The 24,308-nt window shown below is 45.8% G+C and overlaps 9 protein-coding genes across 9 annotated transcripts; 6 read left to right on the top strand and 3 right to left on the bottom strand.

Annotated features, from left to right (window-relative positions):
* Nucleotides 1-76: 76 nt before the first annotated feature.
* On the top strand, nucleotides 77-3,778 carry EDB82DRAFT_567314 (uncharacterized protein). Its single transcript, XM_065609841.1, has 6 exons — nucleotides 77-519; nucleotides 585-872; nucleotides 931-949; nucleotides 1,003-2,197; nucleotides 2,251-2,718; nucleotides 2,768-3,778. Exons 1-6 carry the CDS (start codon nucleotides 155-157, stop codon nucleotides 3,595-3,597), a joined length of 3,165 nt encoding a protein of 1,054 aa, XP_065465059.1. The 5' UTR covers nucleotides 77-154; the 3' UTR covers nucleotides 3,598-3,778.
* Nucleotides 3,779-6,064: 2,286 nt separating this feature from the next.
* EDB82DRAFT_197167 (uncharacterized protein) lies at nucleotides 6,065-7,549 on the top strand. The gene is made up of 2 exons (XM_025736280.2): nucleotides 6,065-6,399; nucleotides 6,475-7,549. Exons 1-2 carry the CDS (start codon nucleotides 6,336-6,338, stop codon nucleotides 7,419-7,421), a joined length of 1,011 nt encoding a protein of 336 aa, XP_025586902.1. The 5' UTR covers nucleotides 6,065-6,335; the 3' UTR covers nucleotides 7,422-7,549.
* A 486-nt stretch (nucleotides 7,550-8,035) lies between these two features.
* On the bottom strand, nucleotides 8,036-8,950 carry EDB82DRAFT_476251 (uncharacterized protein; the record flags this gene model as incomplete). The annotated part of the gene is made up of 1 exon (XM_025736279.2): nucleotides 8,036-8,950. The coding sequence occupies one exon, from the start codon at nucleotides 8,948-8,950 to the stop codon at nucleotides 8,036-8,038; it is 915 nt and encodes a 304-aa protein (XP_025586901.2).
* Nucleotides 8,951-9,749: 799 nt separating this feature from the next.
* EDB82DRAFT_556784 (nucleoside phosphorylase domain-containing protein) lies at nucleotides 9,750-12,744 on the bottom strand (the record flags this gene model as incomplete). The annotated part of the gene is made up of 7 exons (XM_025736278.2): nucleotides 9,750-10,356; nucleotides 10,417-10,841; nucleotides 10,897-10,994; nucleotides 11,025-11,035; nucleotides 11,153-11,710; nucleotides 11,759-12,268; nucleotides 12,315-12,744. The coding sequence occupies 7 exons, from the start codon at nucleotides 12,742-12,744 to the stop codon at nucleotides 10,112-10,114; spliced, it is 2,277 nt and encodes a 758-aa protein (XP_025586900.2). The 3' UTR covers nucleotides 9,750-10,111.
* A 1,126-nt stretch (nucleotides 12,745-13,870) lies between these two features.
* On the top strand, nucleotides 13,871-15,267 carry EDB82DRAFT_567312 (S-adenosyl-L-methionine-dependent methyltransferase; the record flags this gene model as incomplete). Its single annotated transcript, XM_065609840.1, has 7 exons — nucleotides 13,871-14,031; nucleotides 14,078-14,119; nucleotides 14,160-14,232; nucleotides 14,289-14,320; nucleotides 14,427-14,516; nucleotides 14,566-14,908; nucleotides 14,963-15,267. 7 exons carry the CDS (start codon nucleotides 13,871-13,873, stop codon nucleotides 15,194-15,196), a joined length of 975 nt encoding a protein of 324 aa, XP_065465058.1. The 3' UTR covers nucleotides 15,197-15,267.
* Nucleotides 15,268-15,353: 86 nt separating this feature from the next.
* On the top strand, nucleotides 15,354-16,231 carry EDB82DRAFT_501979 (uncharacterized protein; the record flags this gene model as incomplete). Its single annotated transcript, XM_065608653.1, has 1 exon — nucleotides 15,354-16,231. A coding segment is annotated over exon 1 (409 nt), but the record flags the coding sequence as incomplete, so codon positions are not given.
* Nucleotides 16,232-16,636: 405 nt separating this feature from the next.
* Nucleotides 16,637-19,515, top strand: EDB82DRAFT_556776 (uncharacterized protein). Its single transcript, XM_025736275.2, has one exon. The coding sequence runs from the start codon at nucleotides 16,662-16,664 to the stop codon at nucleotides 19,281-19,283; it is 2,622 nt and encodes an 873-aa protein (XP_025586898.1). The 5' UTR covers nucleotides 16,637-16,661; the 3' UTR covers nucleotides 19,284-19,515.
* A 233-nt stretch (nucleotides 19,516-19,748) lies between these two features.
* Nucleotides 19,749-21,067, top strand: EDB82DRAFT_556772 (uncharacterized protein; the record flags this gene model as incomplete). Its single annotated transcript, XM_065609677.1, has 1 exon — nucleotides 19,749-21,067. One exon carries the CDS (start codon nucleotides 19,749-19,751, stop codon nucleotides 20,568-20,570), a length of 822 nt encoding a protein of 273 aa, XP_065465056.1. The 3' UTR covers nucleotides 20,571-21,067.
* A 643-nt stretch (nucleotides 21,068-21,710) lies between these two features.
* Nucleotides 21,711-24,210, bottom strand: EDB82DRAFT_556770 (uncharacterized protein; the record flags this gene model as incomplete). Its single annotated transcript, XM_065609676.1, has 3 exons — nucleotides 23,196-24,210; nucleotides 22,130-23,128; nucleotides 21,711-22,061 (listed from the first exon to the last, which is right to left on the bottom strand). The coding sequence occupies exons 1-3, from the start codon at nucleotides 23,880-23,882 to the stop codon at nucleotides 21,711-21,713; spliced, it is 2,037 nt and encodes a 678-aa protein (XP_065465055.1). The 5' UTR covers nucleotides 23,883-24,210.
* Between the last annotated feature and the right edge of the window lie 98 nt (nucleotides 24,211-24,308).

Below are 24,308 nucleotides of genomic sequence, written 5' to 3'. Positions count from 1 at the left end.
TAGCCGGCTTGGCAATCAGGCTGGCGCTTCGTGAGTTTGTGCTGAGTATTGAATGAGTTTCCGACACGCGAGGAAACTTATACATAAATAAGTAGGTTGTCAGTTTACGCGAATATGAGTAAACCCGCTCACAACTTCTGAAGTTATTGAGATAATGGCTACTTCTCCCAATACACATGAGGTCACCTCACCTGGGTCTCTGTCTGAAGCGGCTCCGCCAGATGGCGCTCCAGGCCAAGATGCTGTTCCAACCCCCGCACCCGTTGAAAGCCCTCCGTCGCTACATAGCGAAGGCGAAACATCGAGCAAGGTATTGGATTCAATGTCTAGCACTAAGCTCTTCATAGCCGCGCAGGTTCTTGAGCAGGAAGCCAAAAAATTACAGAGCCTATGCCCAGATCCCGCTACAGAAGATCACAACGATCGCCTCGACCTTGCTATAAGGGTGTTGGAAGAGGTTAGAAAAGAGCTGCACGATAGGAATAATGCTAGCCAACAGAATGCAGAAAATGAAGCTGGGTACTTACTAAACTATACCTTTTTGTTGCCGCTTAGATTTGTGTTCTATTCTAACCGTGGTACAGAGATAACTCCGAAACGCCCACTGAAGATGAGGAAGATAAGATCATTTGCAAGGTGAAGCGGCTCAGCATGGAAGGATGGTCCGATAACCAACCGGAACCAAAACATGCCATTGCCGCATACTATCCCGCTGCATCACTTGTTGAAATTACTCACGACGAAAACAAAGCCATAAGAGATGTTCCAGATCGCCAGGAGCGACCCCATAGGGTAGAACTGGCCTCGTTATCTCTATTACAGGAGATCACCGAGATTACAGGCATTGATTGTGATGACGAAACATTTTTGCTGTAAGACATACTTGGTAGTCCTCCGCAACATGCTGACCTTTGTTTTTTATGTACTCAGACTTGCGCCGCCATACAAGGTAGAACCATACTTATTGTAAACGAAAAGAACTTACTAATCGATATTTTGAAGCTCCTTATTAGGTACCATGACGAAATAGGTGAAAGGCTCGTGCACCTTGAAGGTGTCCTACGATCGGAAGTAGAGGGACCAGATCACACGAACGCCCCAGGGTCTCCCAAGTGCACAACGCCAGACACAAGTGTAATGAGTGAGCAACAGTCCCCGGAAAGCTTGAAAGAGTCGTCTTCGAAATCGGAAGACGAGAGAGATCCGGAAAATAAGAAAGACAATGGCGAAGCACTCAAGACGCGCAAGAAATTGACCAGGCGTTTCGACAGCCTAAAACTACTCCAAGACTTCAGTGACAAATACCTAGCAGCACAGCATATGACGTATGCTAGAATCAAATCCGGAGATTTGGAAAAGATTACCTTCGAAGATCTATGTTTTCTTTTCACTGTAGGTGACATTATCTACATCAAGGAGAGGGAATATGAGCAACTAGGCAAGACCTATGCGGTGTCTGGTGGCCAGCAGCGGAAAGAAAAGTCAAAAAAAAGATTGAGGACCTTTTCTGCAATCGATTTTGACAAGATGCCAGAAGGAAATCCGCAAAGCTCAGCACGTGGTCTCTGGAGTCCACTCACGATCGACTATTACACTATGGAATCTGATGGATACTACCTTGGGTCTAAGGCTAAACGCAAGGAAATTAAGCACTTCTCGGGGGAGCGCAGTATAACAGATCTGGCTGTTTTCCCACTCAGATTTCACCAAAGAAAGGAAGAGGTTGTGGAACGTCTGACAGAAAGGGGTACCAGGTACCATTTATCACATGGTCACAAAAGCTACAGAGGCATGACGTGTTCCCAGCATGATGAGGAAACACCTAACGAGGTCTTTGGAGATATTTATGTCGACTTTAAAGATTATTACCGATCTTTTGACAGACGACCCCATTTCCTGCCTGGTACATTGCCAAGGCACAATCCCCATTTCCTTCCCCCTGGTACATCAGCAAGGCCGAATCTAGGCATTCTGAATGCCTTTGAACCTGATCTCGCAGAGAGTCAGGATGATGTCGATGGCGTCATATTGGATCTGTTTGATAGAGAGATTGACCAAAAGGCCATGGAAGATTTCGTGTCGACTCATCAGCATGAGATTGGGCTTGAGAGACTCAGTTCAGATCCGCTATCAAATGAAGTTCTCCAATTGCTGCCCCACTGGGTACCTGCATACTTTTTCCGCACGAGGACTTACCGTAATGGAACACTCCTTAACACTTCACATGATATACTGACAATTATTTCACAGATCGAGTCTACGTGAGTCAAATAGAGGAAATCGACAAAAGTGATATTGCAAGAGACAATAGCTTCGAGAGTTTGGTCATCCCAGACGGCCATCGGAAGCTCCTAGTCGGTCTTGTGAGAAACCTGGTCATTGAGCAAGACCCTGAATCCAATCGCCAGGATAACTCCAAAACGGCTACACAGATTGACATTGTTCGGGGGAAAGGACAAGGGTTAATAATCCTTTTACATGGACCACCAGGCTCAGGGAAAACCAGTACCGCCGAGACACTTGCGGCGTATAGCAGACGGCCGTTATATCCAATCACATGTGGTGATCTTGGGGTCGATCCGGACAGCGTTGAAAGATCCTTGAATGAGCATACAGAGCGGGCTCAACGGTGGGGTTGCATATTGCTTCTGGATGAAGCTGATGTTTTCTTGAGCCGCAGAGATTGGAGAGATACAAACCGCAATGCATTGGTATCTGGTAAGAACTCAGTCATCTTTTCTATTTAGTTCTCGACTAACATGTATAGTCTTCCTTCGGCAGTTGGAATACTACTCGGGAATCTTATTCTTGACCACCAACAGAGTGGGCGTTATAGACGAGGCTTTCAAATCTCGCATTCATGTGTCTCTTGCGTATCCCACCATCAGATTGAAAGAAACTCTGGAAATATGGGAAGGAATCTTGGACCGCCTTACAAGAGACAATCATACAACAAAGATCAAAGTCAAGTTTGACAGGAGTGCCCTACTCACATGGGCCGATAGACATTACAGGGCTCACGAACCAATGAACACTGCCTGGAATGGTCGACAGATCCGCAATGCCTTCCAGCTTGCCATCTCTTTAGGTCACCATGACCGAGACCGCAACCTGGCAGCTGCCAACATGACTAACGCGGAGGCTGTTGCAAGCGGGGAGAAAAAGTGGACTATTGTGAAGCTGACAACAGCAAACTTTAACAATATCGCCAAGACGGCTAGGGATTTTGAGGACTATCTTCATGCTACAAGAGGAGACGACAGTGAGATTGCAAAGACGTTGGCTCTGAGGCACGACGAGCAGTCAGACAATGTGGCAGGGTATTCGCGATCTACACCCGCGCAAAAAGATTACCCAGGACGGCGGAGAGAACTTCTATCGCCCAGGCTTACAAACCGTGACAGAGGGATCTCACGAAATAGTTCTGGCTACGAATCTCGACGATCTCGAGTACGAAGGAAGGAAGAAAGTCCTTCGGAGAGAAGACAGCAGAGGAGAAGTCAAGGTGGAAGGGACGAAAAGAGGAACGATGAGTTTGAGGATGGGGAGGGGGATGAAAATGATATCATTGACGAGTTTTCTTCTGATGATGAATAGTAGCTTAGTACAGCCCAGTGGGAACTTCGACATTTTTCTTTGCATTAATTCCCTAATGATTATGATTCTTAGGAGAAGTTTTCATAAGTACCATAAAGTTAATAGACAAGATAGCTACTGTTAGGCATAGGTAGGACAAGGGAGTGATGTCCAATGTAACCAATTTTCATTCAAGTAGATAGAACTGTTACAAATACCATTAAGGTGTGGTGGTGTGACTTCAATTTCTGCTTTTCCCCAGTAACAAGTGTTCATAACACTAGGTGAACCCTTCACCGACCGCGGCCTCCTTTGAAACGGCGTTGAAGTATATTGATGAGTATACCGCATTCCACAACGCCAGCATCCAACTCGCTTCTTTGTCTGGTCTGGAAGTTGCTTTGCTGAGGTTCTGGTGGCAGTTTGAGTCGAGAAGTGATTGCACGGCTTCTATAACTAAGTGCTGTGGCCAATTTTTATTTAATACTTGTGGACAGAATTGGAAAGGATAAGATAACGGAAATGTAATGTTTGTGTGAATTGATTAAAGAATTATTAAAGGAACGCAGACAGCAGAGTCTTACCCATTGTGTATGGTCACGTGCTTGTCACGTGATATTTCTCATGTCTAAACACAATCCTGTTCTTTGACCTGCGCTTTTTGCCAACAAGTTTCACTTGAGGTATCTATAGTAAAGTCAGATATGTCAGAGGTCCGTGTCTGCTTGGTAGCATGAAGGCGGCGATGTAAAGTGCATGGATGTGGCAATCACATTTATCTGTAGGGTAGGAGATGCTGAACGGATCAACGAATCTTTGTTGTCTCTGGTAACCAGGATATGCATTCACGGCTTCCGTTTTTGTCAACCCCTGGTTCCTGCACAAGCCAGACTCCTGATCGCTTATCAAAATGGAAAAAAGGGGAAATAGTCAAGTGACGTCGGATACTTCCGTTTTCGGATCAACCCATTTTCTTGATAGTGCACACATACCATCCAATAGTGCTTTATGCTCATTGATGAAATGGAGCAATGAATTGTAGACTCAACTTTCTTTTCCCTACAACTCGCTACTAAAGTATCGCGAGCTTCCGCGTGGCTAGACGTAGCACCTCTGCCATCCAACGCCGTGGTTGATCGGTGCTTGAACCAGGCCATGATTGATAGATATGTCAAATGGGTGTCCTTTGTATTCATATCACGCCAAACTGCACGCAAGGCTGATCACAGATCACCATATCACGCATCGTCATCGGATCTCGCTTGATGCGGGATATAGTGATCTACGATCTGGTGGAGGGTATTACTTATTTGCATGGATAATGTTTGATGCAAGAAGGTCAACTTAGGCCAGCATTGCGGCCGGAACCCTTTTTGTTGCCGACCAGAAATGTCGCCCGGGCAATCCATTTCCCCCCCCTCTAGATTCCCCGGGGCGTTCATCTGCCGGACCGAACCCGTCATGGAAGGAGGACCTACCCGCATTTTCCAATTAGTATGATGTTTGATGCCTAGAAGCTCAGTTTACTCTCTTCACTTGCCTTGCCAGGTCATGTGGATTGCTTACTTTGGAAAGGATTGCAAATGACAGGGATGCTGAGCAGGCCAACTTCACCTCGCCTTCTAGAAAATTATTTAATCTTAGTTTATCAATAGCGCGTTTTGGATTCTGGAGGTTGAACCAGCTGGGGTGGCTTGGACGTGCTAGGTCAGGATACCTTGCTTAGGGTTCGGCCACTAATAATTAAACTACCGGCTTTAGTGCTTAGCCCTTAGCTGTAACCGCTTGAACTACACATCAACCGACAGTGCACACAGCAATCGGCAGTGTCTCTCATATGCCTACAACAAAACTTGACGTTCAAGCCAACTAAGGTAAACATATTCGTTTCGCTGGAGAACTTTTGATTGATTGCTTGAGATATACAGCCTCAAGTGGAAGAAGGCTAGTCTAAATGATTGGAACATTGATTTACAGGCAGGTTACCACATCACCATTGCTGAGTTTTACGTGTAAATGTGGCCACAGCACAAGGCGAGCTTTGCCAAAGAGCTACATGCTACCGAGAAACCGATACACGAACAGAGGAGTCCATACTTTGACACAATTGTTATAGTCCAAATATATATGGAGATACCCTCAACATCCCAGCCACCCGACCAACACACCTTGGATGGGCTACCGCTCAACCGGACAGTTGAACAGTTACCGGCGTGACGCGTTGCCTCTCTGATCACACATACTTGCTGGAGGCTCTATAAGGTTGTGAGAAATTGCTGGGACTGCTGATCGTATTCCGCAAATGGGTGGTGCTGGACACACACCGTGACTGTACAAGATCAAAACAATTGAAGCAAAAACAGGTCCATGAGACGAGATATCCACTTTCATTTTTTTGCTAGGCCTGGACAGGACACCCTCGAGTCCGTGCCCAAGGCAAGATGCGCGATTGAAAATGCAGGTACACACAAATACTGGAGAACAGCGGTCTACCGAGGGGCGGTCCCAGCTAACCTCCTAGGTAAATAGAATGACATACAGATTTGCTACGCCATATCAATCAAGTGCGTAGCGAGAGGCTCAAGTGAACCGGTTGAGTCGGACAGCCCCCCTCAAAGCATAAATACACACCGCGAAGACAACTTAATCATCATCATAATTACCATTAGTTCTTTCGTTTCAGACAACTCTAATTTTTTATATTCCTAAGCTCACCCATCATCTGATTGCTCAAGTTCTCTCCCCCTTCACTTACCACAATGTTGACCTCTTCTGGTCACACCTACCTCGACGCCTTTAGTGGCGTTGGTACCTCTGGGCAGGGTGAGTTCGTCCCGGCATAGCCTTATTGATGAACTGTAACCACTGGATGTTTCACTAATAGCCTATCCGCCACAGTCGTCCAGCCTCCTAACGATGCTTCGTACTTGTCGCGAGGTTATTCGCATTTCCCTTACCAAGGCCATACGGAAGGGAACAACTCCGACTACAGCATTGATCAGCAAAATCACGAAGGTCAGCCGACCAACGGAGTTGATCTTCGACAGAGATATGCTTGTCCGCTTCACAAGCTCAACCCCTCCAAATACCAATCCTGTGAGCATTACCAGTTGACAAACTGGTATCATACATATCAGCACCTGAATCGAGTGCATTCTCTTGGCACCGACATCAAGCGTTTAACATACTGCCCCAACTGCCGCGTCTTATTCAAAGGAAAGACGGCAAAAATGGAATTCCATCTTCATGTTCGAGCTGGAGATTGCCAGACCGCAAGCATCATGGAGACTGGAATGCTACTACCAGAAGAATATATGAAGCTTGCGAGACTTGGCGGAGGAATGTCTAATGAGGAAAGGTGGTATGCTGCATGGAAGAAACTTTTTCCTTCTCTGATGATACCTTCGTCTGCGTACTTCGAGAGCCACGTCGACATACTCCGCCGGCTTGCATACGACAGAGCACGGCCATTCGTTGGAAATGCGGATCCAAAAGTAATTCACTCATTGATTGGTGTGCTGTTTGCTCCTCCGGTTATTCCTTGCAAAGCTCCAACTCCAGGTTTTGCCCAGTCCGAGAACTGCTTCACTGCCCAGTCTTCGACCTCCCCCCTTTTCCCTGACTCAATTACCTACTACGCGCCCAGCTTCGCCCAAGAACCTGCCATGACTGGTTCACTTGAACTCTCCATGCAGCCAATGCTTGAGAGTCCTCCTTTCCAGGCCCTAGGTATCCCAGACCCTGACAACTTGCACTTTGGCCATGGTGATGTGTTCCTCAACACCTTTGGGCTACAGCCTGATGGAGATGTACCTCTGCACGCTGAACAAGGATCTGGATCCTAATCACCAGTCGGGATCTCCGCTTTGGTTTTCCTTGATTTCGAAGTGCGGCTGAAAAGGTTGGCGTGTCTGACGGTACAGGGTCAGGACGATATTTTTGGGTGCTCGCTCTCGCCGTGTTGTACCTGGGTGGGAGGGCGGGATTCTTTTCACCTGCCCTAATGACAAAATAAGGCTGTTGAATGTATTGGCTGTACCTACTAACATTGTGTACCAAGTTCTAGCATCATGTGTGTACCTGGAAAAGCCAGCCGACAGCCTTATATTGTCACCTAGGCATGTTAAATCCCCCGCCCACCCGAGTATGGTTTCTTCTTCACGTTCTTTTATTTCCAATTTACTTCTCTTTCTTGTCGCTCCTTCATATGTTCTCAAGGTCTCGCTCTTGGCAACACTTTGTTTTCTCTTTACTCTTTCCCCCTCACTTCTGTTTCCCACTTCGGCAACCCCTGTCGTTCTTTATTTTTATTTCGTCATGTGGATATGGTCACGAATTATTTGAAACTAAGGTCAAATTTAAATGCTTGGATACTACCAGCTTGTGGCCCCGTATTTCTTAATTGATAGTGAATGCTACTGTCTCAACTATCTCACTGTAGCCTTCGACATCTATCAATTTAGGCGATATCTGTTCTTATCCATCCCTCATCCCTCCAATAAGTTGCTCGCTTATCTTCCATTTCTTCGTATCTTTCCACCACGTCGCCAAGAAGATCGTCAAAAGCTAGTTGGCATAACGCAGCTTCCGCACATGGATCCCCTGTCACAGTCTTGTCTAGTCCCTGAGTCCGCAAGAACTCGAACAAGCACCGTCTCCCATCCACCATAAAATAATCCTTGACGACAGCAATCGCTAATCGGCTGCCTTGGTCCAAGTATGGAGACGATGGTGGCTTTACGCTAGGGAAGATTGTGGTAAAAATGCAGTTCCATCGTTCTTCATCGTTGATGTCCATCTTCATCACCCTCTTCAGCGCAGCTTCTTGTTGTGCGTTAATCCTCCTGGGTACTTGAAGATCTTGAAGCTCGCATGACCTCTTGATAATATGTCGATCTCGGTGAATCAGTGTGTCAAAGACTTGTGAGCATCTTGGGCAGTATAATGGCTCAGCGTGATAGCGCTCAATGTGATTAACAACATCATCCATTGTTAGTAAAGTATGCTGTAAGAGACATTCGTGGTATCGCTTAGGATACAAGGCTCCAAATGGGCAAGCATAGTGAAAATGCGTTTTTGGTGGTGAAACAAAGACGAACTTTTCGTCTTCTCTACAACCACCTTCATTGCCCAAGTTGAGGAGGTATGTTGACACCACTGGCCCATCTGAAGAACCCATGTCTTCGTCATGACGTTTCCAGTAGTTCATAGGCGTTACATATTGAACCGTGTTGGTGAAGGTTTGTAGCCTCTGGCGTAAGAGGGTTGCGATCGGTTGTCGAAGTTGATGAAACCAATCTTGCTCAACAGCATTATGATTTTTAATATGATCAACACTGACATCTCCAGAGTATAGTTCTTGGCCAACATTCATACTTGAATAGAGAGATTTGTTTTCTGTCTCTCTGTAAAGAGCTTGGCAGGGGTCTGTGTTGAAATTGTATGACAATAAATTTGCGGAGAAGGTCAAATGTGATGTCTCCATATCAAGAAACATTGAATGTGAAGTCAATGCCGTACTTAAGGATGGGAGAAAATGCACCTTTGAATAAAGATATAATTTCTTATAAGTTCCTTTAACATAAAGGTGAATTTGCAGTTTAATCCATATGTTTATATATTAACTGGTTCGTCGATTCCTGCAAAGTTCGTCGGCTGTCGATAGGCCGTCATATTGCCCAAGTTAGGCTACGCAAAGGACCCACTGTGATCATGACTATTTACTTAGTAATAAGCGCCTATTAAACGACATATCCACAAATCAATCATTGTCTCACTGTACGCAGGGTGGTGGGTGGTGGGGGTGCCTCATTGCATTTGCGCTATTACACTTGTGTGAGGCTGTGTTTTCAAATGTTGTTCACATTTGTAAATGGTCAATGCACCTTTGTCGGACACGGACAACTTACGAGAGTCTCCAGCCGTCAAGCCACCAATCTGAAACCATGTCGGGCGTTCAAGCAGAATTTAGCTCAAATGACGGTGAGTTCACTTTCATCCTGTCCGCCTTTGGTAATGTACCTTCAATTCTCATGTAGGACAATTTTTCAAAGTCTACTTTGGATACGATTGAAGATCAGGTGATATTTTAATTGGCAAAATTTATCACTATCTAGACGAAGCAACTCAACATAAATGAATTATCATTGCAATCAACTACCTGACGAAACCCCCAACAACAAAGCTACCACCTAGAGCTGACGTTTTCTATTATGACTCCCAGAGTGTAGTGACCTGGCCCGTTTTTTTATCCACCGTTTGGTCTATGAATGGATGTTGTTCGAATCAAGTAGCAGTTGCTGGATCTCAGGGCTCGTCGTTGAAGCAATTTGTATCATCTGCTTGATAACTATAGCTCCTCTGTCCAGCAACAACTGCACTGTTTCGCAATCGCCCCGGGATATGGCTATCTGAAGAGGTATTTTGTCATGGCGGCTAGCTGTATTAACATCTACTCCCATGTCGAAGAGCATTAGCATAACTTCTAAGTGGCTTGTGCGTAAGGCATCCTGTAGAACCCAGTCATGCAACCCGTTCATATCTGTTCCCCCCTGATCAGATATTTTGCAGCTTCTAGAAGCCGATGAAGACAAGCACAATGTAATGGATTCCCTACGCCAACGTCTTGAGGCCAATCGAATGTGCCCTGTAGCCGCCAGAGCCGGACTGCTGTCTTGCTCCGCAGAAATTCGACTACTTCTTGTAGGCATTCTTTAGAATCTCCAGCCAGACGGGCAAAACTGGGCCAATATGTTGCCGCATACTCTACCAAAGGGAATCCTCCATAATTCCAAGTAACGTCAGTGAGGTACGCCAATCAAATTTTTGTTATGGCGATACTGGCTCTTTCACAAGTGAACTGTGCTTGCTGGAGAAGATATTCCTTGACAGAGAAGTGGGCTAGATGAAGTTCTTCGAAGGTCTTTTTGTGTATCGTGACTTTTACGATAGTCATCATGCTGGGGCAGTATCTAAGAACATCAGCACTTAGGGACTGTCTACCATCAGGAGCAAAGCCCCGAGGTTCTTGATCTGTCTTGGTAGCTATGATGTCAATAGCATGTCCCAGGCTCAGTGGACGTTCTGTATAGACGAGAAACTGCAATAGACGAATTGAATTGCTCTTATAATCTGGTGGTTTACTTTGGAACATACGACGATATGTCTCATTCAGATCGTGCGGTAACGATTTCAGAACTAGCTTAATGTATTTTGGGCTCAGACATCTTACCAGACTTTCGAGTTGATACGCTGCCCACCTGAGCCTGTAGGGAGTATAAGAATAACGTTCATTAACATAGACAAGCCGTTCGAAATTACATGCCGTCTGCTCCATCTCCGATTCGATCACGTATCTCATGCTGAAAATCCTGCGATAGTCGTTTTCTGACAAACTCTGGTCTCTGTTCGAGTGCAGCCTCAACCTAACAACGAATGTCGGCGTTGACAATCTGCTTGTCTAGTAGAATACAGTTGTGTTGGTCAATTAGCCGGGGAATCTCGTGCTGAAAATCTGCCTCCGGCCGACCAGTTACGAGAGTTTGGGCGTTACCAAGTACCGAATTTTTTATTTAACGCAAAAGCTCATCTCTCGTTGTGCATTCGCCCAGAGCATCGATGATGATGAAAACATCACTAGTGACGTGTATCATTGTGCTAATACAATTTGAAAAGGCATCTGTTTGTGGTTGACTGCATCTGTCATGGTGCGTAGTAAAAAGACGATCGAGTGTCTCCTCCGCTTCGCTACTAGCATGGTAAAGCTGAGTTGCCAATGAGCGTACTAGATCATCCAACTTTTGATTTCTAGTATCGTTGAAATCGAAGAAGAATGTGATAGTAGTGTGCTTATTTTCTGATTCCTGGAGATAATCCAGAATTGTCCCAGTCAAGATGGTCTTTCCGCATCCTGCTAGACCATAGAGCCATAGGTGTCGACGTGACCCGAGTTTCCATTGCTGAAAGACAGAGCTTTGGATAAGACAGGTCCCAGTGCCAGGGTGACGGCGTTGTCTTGCCATGTTGGCATTGGTCGAAAAGTCCGATGGGGATCGCCACTTCTTGATTTTAGCGAAACGGCTGTCAGATGCCAAATCCATCACTGTATGTTGTATTTCGTTTCCCATAGATTCAACTATTCAGAGTCAGAAGTGAAAGTGTATGATTCAATTATGGTACTAACTAGAGCTCAAAATTTCGCTGATAGGCTTCTCGGCCTCTACTTTGTTTGGGGGGATCTGATTCAGCAGATCTTTTGCATATGCAGCTGCCATCATTGCTGCGAATCCCTGCCATTCATTGTTCTTGTGTAAGTCGGAATAGTCGCATATCCTGCGGATAACCAGAAATAGCAAATGATTCATAAGTCCGGCTGCCTCCATTTCAAAGCAGAGAATACCTTTCTTCGCCGCAAGGGCGTCGCGTGCTAAAGCATCCTTTATCGAGCTATTCGATGAAGCAATCAGGCCGTAGTGTATAGTCGGGTCGTCTTCGTGTTCTCCACAGTCGGGTCGCGATACCAAGGTTGATGGGTCATCACCACAAGCTTCCGCACAGCTAGACTTACCAACCTTGGGATGCACCTTTGAGAGGCGATATATTTGATCAGTACCGGTTTCGGTACGTTGCAAGTCTTTTCGAAGTCTTGGGTTCGTTGCCAGGATGTCATTGATGTGCGTGTCAAGCTGGTGACCTTTTCGCTTGTAGTTCGTGAAAAGTCCGTGTACGGCTGTTAGTACCAGTCGGCGGCTGGTTCAAAAAGCCCGTAGCCTGAAATTCTTGACCTTGCACAGCCTTTCCAAAGTCATACTGAAACACAGCGCCTTTATCATTGCTGGATATGCCAACGACAACGTCTCCGAGGCGAATGTCATGCTCAATAGTGGGTGCACCACCGCCTATTCCGACCATCAGACCGATTCTGATGTTGGGAAAGCTGTGAAGCATGTCTTTGGCGACACCTGCAGCGGATGATATTCCGTATTCGCCAAGGGGAAGTACGGCAATGACGACATTGTGTCTTCTAATATTGCCAAGTTTGTAGTTGTCACTGTCGTTGACAGACACAAACTCGGGTGGATCGTGCTCTTCATCCAGGAAGAGTTGCGCAGCGAGGTTGGAGTGTGTGATGTATAGAGAGGTAAATAAAATTAATGGAAAAGTTGACATTAGATACAAGGATAAGATAAATCAGAGCCTCCAGTAGTAATTATTCTTCTTGTAACTATGACTATCAATTCAATAGCCTGTTGCGTTCCCAGGCATCTACAGATTGTCGAACCATTTGTCTGCTGTTTGGACAATTCAACTTTGTTTCGGTTAATCATGGCCGAATTTGTCTTTGACTCAAGCATGCTTGTTTGGCGTACCACGCAAATCTCAATGCTGAAACAATTCACTTAACACCATTACATTATACTTACATTCGGTCCTCTTCGGTTCTTGGATTAAACTGGACAACATGTGAAAGAGAGGAGTAATGACTTTCATGGATGAAATCACTTCGTATCTTTCACGATTGCTGAATAATCTTCACACTGTCTAGCAATAGTGGGAGCTGTTAAGCAGTACATGGATAATTTAGACAAAGAACGGAGTATTCCGCATCGAAAGTTATACCTGCACATTCACTGGATTCCACTGTAACCCTATCATTGAGAAGTACTAGTTCCTCTCTTTTCTTTTTCTCCTCTCACGACACTTTATAAGTACATGATCATTCCATCAAGTCATAATTGGCTCGGTTGAATGTGCTAAGATCTTTTCATCCCGTGTTCGAAGCTGGACGTTGGACGCGGCTGACCGCGGAATGCACCCGGCAGTGAGATTTGACGAGTCGCATGGGTTGACTGTTCACAAGAGACTAACGGTGACGATCACCGTCCGAGCACATTCGCAACTCTGGCTCTAATAGGCTTGGGCGGTGCCGCCACGCCGGAACGCCTTATCTTTTACGTCTAGTCTATCAGTATTAGCGTGATAACACTACTGGGGAACAAGCAGCCATTGTCGTAATCTCCCCAGCATTACAACAATAAATTCCCCTCTTTTTCTCTCCAAGGACTGATTAATTTGTAGATGACTTGAGAATAAGTCAAGATCAATTAAAACATCATGGAAAGTGAACCGAGAGCGCCGCCTGCGTTGGCTCTGCCGCCCGCTCCAATGCCCGCATGGGAGGTCTTGCAGAATCTTCAGCAGCTCCGACAGGTCCGGTGTCCCCGCGTCCAATTGGTATACATTTACTGACTTACAGCTCTAGAATCAAGATGAGGGACAAGAAAGTGATCATGATATGACCGACGAGGGTTTTGATGACCACGACGACTCGGACATGGATTCAGCTCTTGGATCTAACTTGGCAGATTCGACTTACTCCTTGAGCTCAAGCATTTTCGACTACCGAACCCTGCATGGCCGAACATATCATTCAGATAGAGGCACTGCCCAGTACTGGTATGCGTCTTTAATCTTTGAATTGAACTTTTCTGATAAGTCAAAGGGCTTCGAATGATGATCAAGCAAGCGAGTCGCTGGATCTTGCGTAAATGAACCTGACATCCCTCTGCGAATGTTCTAACAAGGGCCAGACACCACTTCACTCTCCTTCTACTAGAGGACAAACTTCATTTGGCTCCTTTAGACTCCCATATATCAGTCGGTTACTCAGATTCTGATGTGAAGTTTATGTGGCTTACTAATGTTCTTGGCAGAGGGTTCTTGACATTGGAACAGGAACTGGTAAGTCGTCCAATCATAAACTCAAATTCCGGTACTGACCTGAGCATAGCTATTTGGGCAATGTGAGTCAAAGAAAAAGACCGACATGAAAGAAACTCACAAAGCTGTAGCGACTTTGCGGACGAGCACCCTGGAGTTGAAGTAGTCGGTACCGAGATTAGTCCCATTCAACCAACCTGGATGCCCCCGAATCTGCGACTGTAAGTATACGCTTTCCAGCAGAAGTCGGTAACCACTTATAAATGATAGTGAAATTGAAGATGCCAATGACTCTTGGACCTTCAACCCTGATTCATTTGACTTTGTTCACATGCGTTTCATGCTGGGAAGCATCACCGACTGGACTGCTACTTTCAGCGAAGCCTATACCGCATGTGTTCCAGGCGGCTGGGTCGAGAGCTACGAAGTTTCTTCAACTATGGAGTCTGACGACAATTCAATCCCTGATGGAAGTGCAATGCAGCGCTGGGGTGAAGTCTTTGAAGAAGGTGGTCAACGAGCTGGAAGGAGTTTCTCCATGATTCAAGAGGATGTCCAGAGGAAGTCGATGGAGGAGGCAGGATTCGTGAACATTCATGTGGTTGATCTCAAGGTAACGTCACGTTCTTCTCTTAGCTATCACCAGGCTGACAAACGTTTTATGAAGGCACCGTTTGGGGGCTGGCATACAGAGGAGCGTCTCAAGCAAGTCGGAATCTATATGCAAGCAGCTCTGGAGAGAGACTACGAGGGATATCTCTTGTTTCTAGCTTGCGAGCTCCTAGGATGGACCGAGGACCGGGTCAGGGATCTTTGTACCCAACTTCGACGTGAGATCAGATCAGGTCGACACCATCCCTATTTTAGGCAGAGGATTGTCTACGGCCAAAAGCCTGTCTAAGTAAGAAATGGGATTTCTCTGTGTAACCGTGGAAAATGAAAAACAAAGTAGTATTAATATCTCCCTAATAGTTACTATAGCTTACAAGAGCCACCTCAGTCAGATGCCTCCACTACTGCCAAAGCCAGTAACATCTTGCCACAAACCTCAGTGTAGTAGATCTTGGACCGGTTTCGATCTGTATTGCGAGTTTGATCAGCAGACCGCAGTAAGCTCCAACACTCCAGATCTGATCAGCATCAATGGTCAGCTCATAGAGAAGGTCCACCAAATCGGGCTCCAGCTCTATGACTTTGAGGTCTTCACTTTAGACCCGGACATGGTACGAGAGATCGCTAAGCGAAGCGACAACGACATTCGTAGTGTGTTTATCGCCCACGATAAGAGGATCCTCAGTATTATCCACCGAGAGCTTCATGATCTTGTCCATAAGCACAAGATAATAAGCCAGGACCAAAGAAGGATCTTGGCAGAGTGCATTATCCCCACTATCGTCCCCGGATCTCCAGAGTTACAGACTGTCATCGAAAATGCAAGCCAAGATCCGTCTATCAAGGATCAGTTTATCATAAAACCTTTTAGGCTGGCTCGTGGATTGGGTATTCGACTTGGGAAGGACATTTCTGCCAAGGAGTGGCAGTCGATATTGCAGTTGATGAAGAAAGCAGAAATTGATTCGTCTATGACTCAGTATCTACTTCAGCCTCTGCTGCCTTTGCAGACAGTAGAATAGTTCTGGAGTGAGGAAAGGCAAGTGATCAAGAGTCGGATGGTAAGTTTGTACTTTTCAGTGAATGGCCGTTTTATTGGACTTAGAAGTCGGAGGGTTGCAAATGTGTCTGAAGATGTTATATGCTCATCATCAAAAGATACAACATCAGTGTTATCGGCTGTTTAGAGCCCGCAGTAAATGGTCCATGAAGCCTCATTTCTCAACACTGTTATCAGTTGTTCTTCGCCGTATAGAAAGTCAATAATAATGCCAGACTTACCGAAGTCAATATAGTAAAATAATACCATCATATTAGTATTAGAAACTTACTGCTGAATGGCGTGGTCTTTTAGGAATTGAAACTTGGATCAACACCTAGCTCTAGGGTATTGCTTTAACAAAGCGTACAACGACCATGTCTCAGAAAACTGAAGTCCCGTGCAGTTTCTATTTTCTACTAAGTGGGCTGAGCTAATAGACTTGATTGGCGTAGGGATCATTTACTCTTAACCAAGACTAGCGGCCTGGGTCCAGACCTGTTCTTACAGGGTTGCAGCCAAAAGAGGCTGTCGATAGTTATCAATAGTACCATCAAGTTATAAATGGTTTGTGAAAGCTGAATCGAGCGAGAATCTAACAAATTCAGGGGTCTCTAGATGTAAATAAAATATCTACAATTATCCATTCCCTTTTTTTATTTTGCTATTTGTCAAACCATTCTACCTTCTCTCGTGACTGACGGCCTCTTCCACGATGCAGTCCAAGATCAGCTTCTTGGCCTTGGCCCTTGCTAATCTTGCTGTTGCTGGCCCCTGCAAGCCCAGTCGTCCAACCACATTGAGCAGTGACTCTCTTACAACGTCTGTTTCGACCGCCGATATTTCCGAAAGCTCGACGGATGTTCCGAACAGCGAAACAACAATCGATACCCTTTCAGTCGCATCATCTATCGCGACTACGGAGACCAATGATTCCACCGATGTTTCTAAAAGTGACACCATCGTCAACAGCGACACTGTCACTACTTCGGCTCCAACCAGCGACGTCCCAAGTTTGACTCCTACTGTCCCCCAATCATCGACAACAACTGAAGAAGAAGTCATCATCATCACTAACTCTCTCGCAGGAGGTTCTTTTGCTAGCCGTGATCCTGACAGCCCAAGCGGTCTCAAAGACTTTGGTGCAACCGGAAACGCCGAATTTCATTCGGGAGGATGCAATAAAGGAGACAATAGTCCTGACGATGGTTGCGCTTCATTGACTGCTGGTGAAAGCCCGGATGGCAAGAGAAGCTTTTTTGGTAGACTCGCAAGTATCTACCAGGTTATCAAGGCAGCACCACGCAGGAAGTACACCATTCAGTTTCTATACCTTGTCACCTCAACCGGCGGTTCTCAGGACTGTGTTGTGAGTGCGACATTTGGTAACAGAAAGTTCTTTTCTTTATCTGCTACTAGTGCTGGAGGTACAACAGTCAATTGGGCTAGAGTGCTTCAGCAGGTCGAGACTATCGGCCAGGACCCTACCTTTGATATCTCTTTGGAATGTTCTGGTCCTGGTTATTCGTCCATCTTGGTTGACTCAATCTTCATCTCGGATAAAGTTACTCCTGAGACTATTGGTAACTACCATCTTGAGTTTGATTCGTATACCGAACCAGAGCTTACTACTACATCGTACCAACCGACCAGTCAAAGCACAAGTTCTGTGGATGCTACATCTGCACCTGATATCACGACCACTGCATCTCATACCACAGCATCTGATACTAGTGTCCTCACGCAGCCCACCTCTCAAGCTGATAAAACGACAACGACTTCTGAAGCCACTACAACGTCCAAGTGCACAGTAGAGTGCGATCTTGTCAATGACTTCCAGAACAATGACATGTGCGACCTCGTCGGCGTCTTCGTCAAAACCGATGCCATCTATGGGTTCCCCGGTGACGACAACTCTGCGACCCAGCACCGCTCTAAGTCCATCACAGAGTGTGCTGATTTCTGCAAGAAAGATATGCCAGGTTGTAAGTCAGTTGGTTTCCAGAAACTATCTGGTAGATGTTTCTTCTCCAACACCATTGTTACTCGAGATGATATACGCGATGGGCGTGACAGTCAGATGGCTGATTGGTACAACATCGATGGATGCTTTACTTGTCGTGCCAGTGGCTGCGAGTCTGGCACGTCTGCACCCGAGATCCCTTCCACTACTCAAGTTTCAGTGGTTTCTCACACCACCACAACCACTAAGCCCACGCAATCTGTCTGCAAGCCCACATGTGAAAGGATCCAAGACCTGTCTGAACATGAGGACTGGAACTGTGGTGGTCTCTACGGTCATGCTAGCGATGGTGTTTACACCCTACCTGGTGACGAAGAGCCCAGCTGGAGCAATCACCGCTTCGACAACGTGGCTGAATGTGCCGAGGTTTGCAGGACTTTGCCTGGCTGCATTTATGTTGGATACCAATTTGCTTCTCAAAGGTGTTTCTTCTCCAACAGCGAGATTACCGAAGTGGAAGAAGCAGATGACAGTGAGTCCGCTTATTGGAACGAGTTGAAGTGTTTTGCTTGTTCAGGTTGCGGGCTGGGTGAGAGTTCCAAAACTCAGGCCCCTACACTTCAATCATCTACATCAGAGACTCGCACGAGTTTGATCACCACTACTAAAGCCACCCAACCAACCGGTGCTTGCCATAACAACCACGGCGAAGTGTGCGAGATCAGCTCATCCGGTGTCGCAAATACTCCTTACGTCTGCATCACAGGCGGTATCTTCTCGGGTCCAAGCTGGACAGAGCCTCGTTCCAAATATCCCATGCAGGAAAGCCCGGAACAATGCGCAGCCATCTGCGACACCCTTGAAGATTGTGAAACCTCCGCATTCTGGGGCTCCGAAAACCACTGTATCTTTACATCAACAAAGATAACAGCCTCTGATCTTCAGGAGCCCGATCCAAGCTATGATGATCCCAGCTTCGACCCCAAAAGCGCCGGTTGGAGTCATAAATCCTGCTGGACGTGCCCAGCTTGCGTCCCCAATAACAGTCCTCTTCCCAAGAGTCCCACGTGCAACTACAAGCAAGGCGACGTATGCACACGTTCGACCACTGCGACCGGCGTTTGCAACACTTCAGGATGGTTGTCAACCGGATATCACGGTATGAGTTCTGAGTGGTACCCTGATCAAAGCTCGGCTGCGAAGTGCGCTGCTATTTGCCGGGCGAACAGTCGGTGCATTGGATCTAGTTACATAAACGGTCAATGTTACACTGCTGATAATGCTCTTACTCCAGAGGCAATTGTCACTAGACCGAATATTAACCATGTTTGGGATGAGCCGTCTTGCTGGGATTGTCCCGGTTGTCATACTTAGAATGCTCGTATACACCGTCGTGGGCGTAATAGAGCTGATAATATTTAATTATATCTCAATATAACCTAACTGTTTAAATAATACTGTATGCGTCGTTAGTGAAAAGAATCGCCACGAGGTAACCAACCACCTAAGATAGTGACTTCAACATTTAAAGATAGGTACAAAAGGGAGTTACATGAAAACCATCCATTGGGAGACAGTAAACCCCAGTGTCGCCATCGGCGATCACTGGGTTGTAAAAACTCAGCCAGACTGAGTGATCGCCTGCATTCGCAGTGCTTGAGGTGACTTATGTGGGTGCGGCCGCGGTGCTTGTATCTGAAGGCGCAATGTCATTGCCTTCTTGCAACGTTGATTTCATCACTCGGTTCAGTGCCTTCGATAGGTGAGTATAAAAAGCATTGTCCGTTAAATTCAAAGAACATCACAACGACACATTGGGCATTTTGAGAACAGCCCTGTATGCAATCGGTAAAGTTGGTCGTCGTAATAAGATTAATCACGGCGCCGTTTGTAACGGCAATATCGCAAGAAACGTCAAAAGTGACACCATTAGTGGCCTGGTATGGATCATCAAGCGCAGCACAACCTGTAGGTGTGGTAGTGGTGGCCGTTGGGAGATCTGTCGTGGTGTCTACAGCGGTGATCTCTGTAGTCGTGATGTCGGCAGTTGTGGTGTCGATAACGGTAGTAGTTTATACGGGCGTGGTGTCTGCAGTAGTTGCAGTATCCAATATAGTAATGTCTCAAGTGTTAATGCCTGAGGTGGTGCTCAAAATCGTGGTATCTGTGCTTGTAGTTCTAGCCTCAGTGGTGATAAGAGCCCTAGAGCTTGTTGCGATATCGGAACTGCTGGTGACTTCTGTAGTAGACGTTTCAACGTTGGTTGTAACCTCTGTGGTTTCCAGTGTTGAAGTTGTCTCTTCCCCACTGGATGTGTTGGTTGAACTAGTTGAAGTATCTCCAGTGGAGGTTGTACTTTCTAACTCTGTTGTAACAGATGATTCAGTAGATGAGGATACCTCAGTACTTGAAGTATCAGATAGAACAGATGACTACGTGGAAAGGGTTCCTGGAAGGTTTGCAGTAGTAACGGCCGAGCTAAGTGATGTGGATGGCGTGACTGTGGTGGCAGTGTCTTCAGAACTGATCGACTTAGTGACGACTATGGAGCTCTATGTCGTGATGTTTTTGATGGTGGTGCTTCGAGAACTGAGCTCTTGGGATATGGTTGTCTCGGAGGCCGACGTACTAGACTCTTCATCAACAATTTGGCCATTTTGACATTGTGAAACTAAGCAGTACTAGTATCAATGATTTGATACTCAGATAGTATCCTTACCGTTATAGACGATCAGGTTGACCGGAACACATCTAGCAGGCTCGCCGGAAAAGGTTATGAAAACTGTACCATCAGCGGCTTGACAGAAACCCGCTTTACCACCATTCGGCAATACTGAATTTCTAAACACAAGTTGGCCATCATCCTCAAATGTTCTTGTAACAGCGCCAGGAGGAGGAAGTTCCTGTCCAAGTAGTTCTTTATAATTCTCACCCGCATAATGGACGGGCACGCCGTCATTGGTGAGCTGGCCTTCGCCGAGAACAAAGACTGTAGCAAATGTACAGATTTGAGGGTTATTGATGCCTACGAAACCAGCTCTTATCGCTCTCTAATCAATGCCGCTTTCGTTATCATTATCAGGGATCAGAATCTGGAGGATAACAGCTCGTCCGCTTGGCGATAGGCTTGATGTTGCGATAGCATCGGTAGTAGTGGTAGTAGCTAGGCTTATCGAAGAAATGACAGTTGTTGAGTTAAAAGATAGTGTTACAGAACTGGATTGGGTCTCTGTTGTCGAAATTTCTGTGCCTATTGTAATGTCAACACTACACTTGTAATCCGTATGATGAGTTTCGTATTGGAAGCGCTCTGATTCGGATTGAAATGTTGCTTGTAGAAGTAGGTCTTATTGATATTGGGTCGAGGTAGGTGTATTCGTAGGTAATACAAAATGTGTCTGCCTCTATTGCGCCATAGTGAGTCGCTGAAATGACGCCCGATAACCCTAAAAGAGAGACTATTAGATTCTGGCTCTTCAGTGAGAGGCCGTTGACAACAAGGAATGTTATAGTTGGAAGAAAATTCTGGCGAGTGAGGTTCTGGGAACTAAGATAGCCGGTAAGATATCTGGTATCAGAAATAACTGTTAGCATTTGTTGGCTTAGCTTGGGTTACTTTGCTATGGTTATTGACGTATTACAGTATTATAGTTACGAAGTTCGCAAGGAAAGTGGTATCAGCAAGATTCATTGTCAGTTCGCCTTGTGACTTGAGACGCCGTTCGTTGGGTATTTTGTAATATGATCTGCTTGTGTCTATCAATATCTTAGATTTCTATTTCTTTAGATGAGTGGCAGTATCTAACTTAAAATCCTTTCCTTCAATGTTCTCGTTTGTTTAATCAGATCACTGGATTTGATGAGTTCGAACTGATTATTGATCGTGCCCAGAGGCTTTGTTGTGGTCCAAGCCCTATACAGGAACTTATAATCTTCTTTCTTCATAGAGTCGAAAGAGTCCATATGTATGATATGTTTGCCATCCAGCATGCTTAGGATCGACCTCGACCAATCACCAAAGTCGCCATAGTCGCCCGTGACATATCCTGCTGCGTAACGTGTTACTACTACCTGAATGGGAATATCTGCTTGGGCGATTTCAATTTCTGAGTAAAACAATCCGTCAGAAATCCCACGGAGCTGCACCGTGTACTGTATTTGTGTCAGTTCTGTATTATTATATGTTATATGTAGTCAAAAATGGGTGCAAATTGACATACCTCGTGCATGGTGCCTTCCACCTTTTTCTCCGCTACTTCCTTGGTATCTTGTGTGAGCGCTTCGCTCAGCACTTGTTGATTATTCACTGCTTTAGCCGAAATCCTGAAACCCTGAATGAGTCCGATTCTTTCGAGGAAGGCCGACCAACGTCTGCAATTATAACGTGCAAAGTGAATGTTCACACGAACTTGTTTCCAAGTATCTGGTCCAAGCTTTCTTTCGGCATAGGCGATTGCATCATGTATCAGAGTCCATTTTGTTACACGGTCTTGATCAGCAGGATGCACTACCAGCAGCAGAACAAATTTCGTCTTTGGTTTCGTCGTCCAGAATGTTGGCCTAAGGCAATACCTTTCACCGACCATATTTCGCGGCTGGCATGTCACAAAGGTAAATCTTGAGTGAGTGAATTCCGTATCATCGGTACGAGAAAGACCTTTCAGGATACTTTCTGGAACAGGCAGATGGAGGACAAAGTTGTTGAAAAATGTGCTGATATTATAAGCGATTCTATACACCAACTCTGGTGAGAGGTCTTGTAGTTCTGGGCTTGGTTGCTGTTCATCAGGCTTGTCAACAAGTCGGTCTGACCCGGCTGAAGATGTGTCGCTGCTTGGCCTTGAGTTTGTGACGACCTCTTTAGGTTTCTGTCCTGAACCAGGTAGAGAAGTTGATCTTTCATATCTTTCAGATGCATCGACGTAATCCATGGACTTGGGTGTCCCAGGACGCAGAGGTATTATTTGTGTTTTCGTAACGTCAGAAGTTGGTTTGACCTCGAGTTGTAATGTTTCAGAAGCGAAGGAAGGTTGCTGCTGGGTCCAATTCGGTCTAGACCATATTTCCTTGGCTGATGCTTGCGCAGTCTCAACATAAGTGCCGCCGATCAAAGACTTGCGTTTGACCATTCTGGCAAAGGGCGGCTCTTTAAGAGTATCCGACTCGTCATTTTTTTTCGCAGACGGCGGTATCATGCGCCGTAGATTTCGACTGAGGACCTTGAATGGCCTCGGCGTTTTGCTCTCTTTTCGAGTTCCGGATAGGAAGATCAAACTGCTTTGATACATGCGGAATCTCCTCGTCCTCATCGATGAACGAAAGGGCCTTCGAGCTTGCACGGTCACTAAATCCCCCATCAACATCAAGTGTTGATTCTGTATAAGTTGCCATATCTTCCAGAAACTTCTGCAAGATATAGTCATTCGGTGCGGCGGCTGTTGCAGGTAACCGGGCTTGAAGCCGTGCGATCTCTTCAAGAATCAGTGATGTATCGTCTTTGATAGCAGCTGTATCATTGAGGATTTCCGTAGTATCAGTCTTGATGTCCTTTGTGACAGACAAAGTGAGCATGTCCAGTGCCAGTTCCAGTGCCGATTTATGAGCTTCCAGACTGGATCTTAGTTTTTCCATGTCACCCTGACCATTAAGCACCCATGCGGCCTTGTTTCTGACTTTTCCATCCCCATATTTCGTTATACATGTCTGGACTTCGATAACAACTAAGTTGCAATTTGTCACGATACCAGAAACGTGACGCTGAATTGTCTCGGGAAATGACTTTGTGTCGTCTTTCGCGTCTTCTTGAATGAGCTCCAGAACTGTTTGGAGGGAATGCAGCTCGCGCGATACGCGGTCCAAATCGCTGCGAGCTTCTCTACAGCTTCGGACAAATGAAGTAATAGATAGGGTTAAGCTTCCGATGGTAGTTATGAGACTGGCGCATCCAGTCGCAATTGAAAGAGGATCCATCATGAAGATTGAGTGGGGAAATTGGAAGTCAGCCCAGAGGTGAAATGTGCTGAAGCCACATGCAGCCAGTCTGCCTTATTGGTCGTGCATTTGCGGCTGAGTCTAGACCCAACACTATTGGTTGTCGGTTCCGGCCTAAAATTGACAGCATGGTATTCTAATCGTGGAAGGCGAAATATCGGAGGACTTTGATCGAGTCGACTTCACGACTAAGAAATGCCCGTCTTCTAAACAGTTTGCTTCAGAGAATCAACCTCGTTTTTGGAGGTTCATAAGCTATAGACCATCCGATCAAAAACAAGTATTACTTATATCGATCTTGTTGTTATTAGTAAGTTTCCTCTGGCCGGGGTTGCCGAAATACTGGGGCTTGAGTTAAAATAGTTAGACGGATCCATATGAGAGATGGGGCTAGTAATTTACGATATA

Source organism: Fusarium venenatum (assembly GCF_020744135.1).
Source record: "Fusarium venenatum strain MPI-CAGE-CH-0201 chromosome Unknown EDB82scaffold_2, whole genome shotgun sequence".
NCBI classification, from domain to species: domain Eukaryota; kingdom Fungi; phylum Ascomycota; class Sordariomycetes; order Hypocreales; family Nectriaceae; genus Fusarium; species Fusarium venenatum.
Note: the sequence above shows the minus strand (reverse complement) of the source record. Positions and strands in the feature narration are given on the sequence as shown.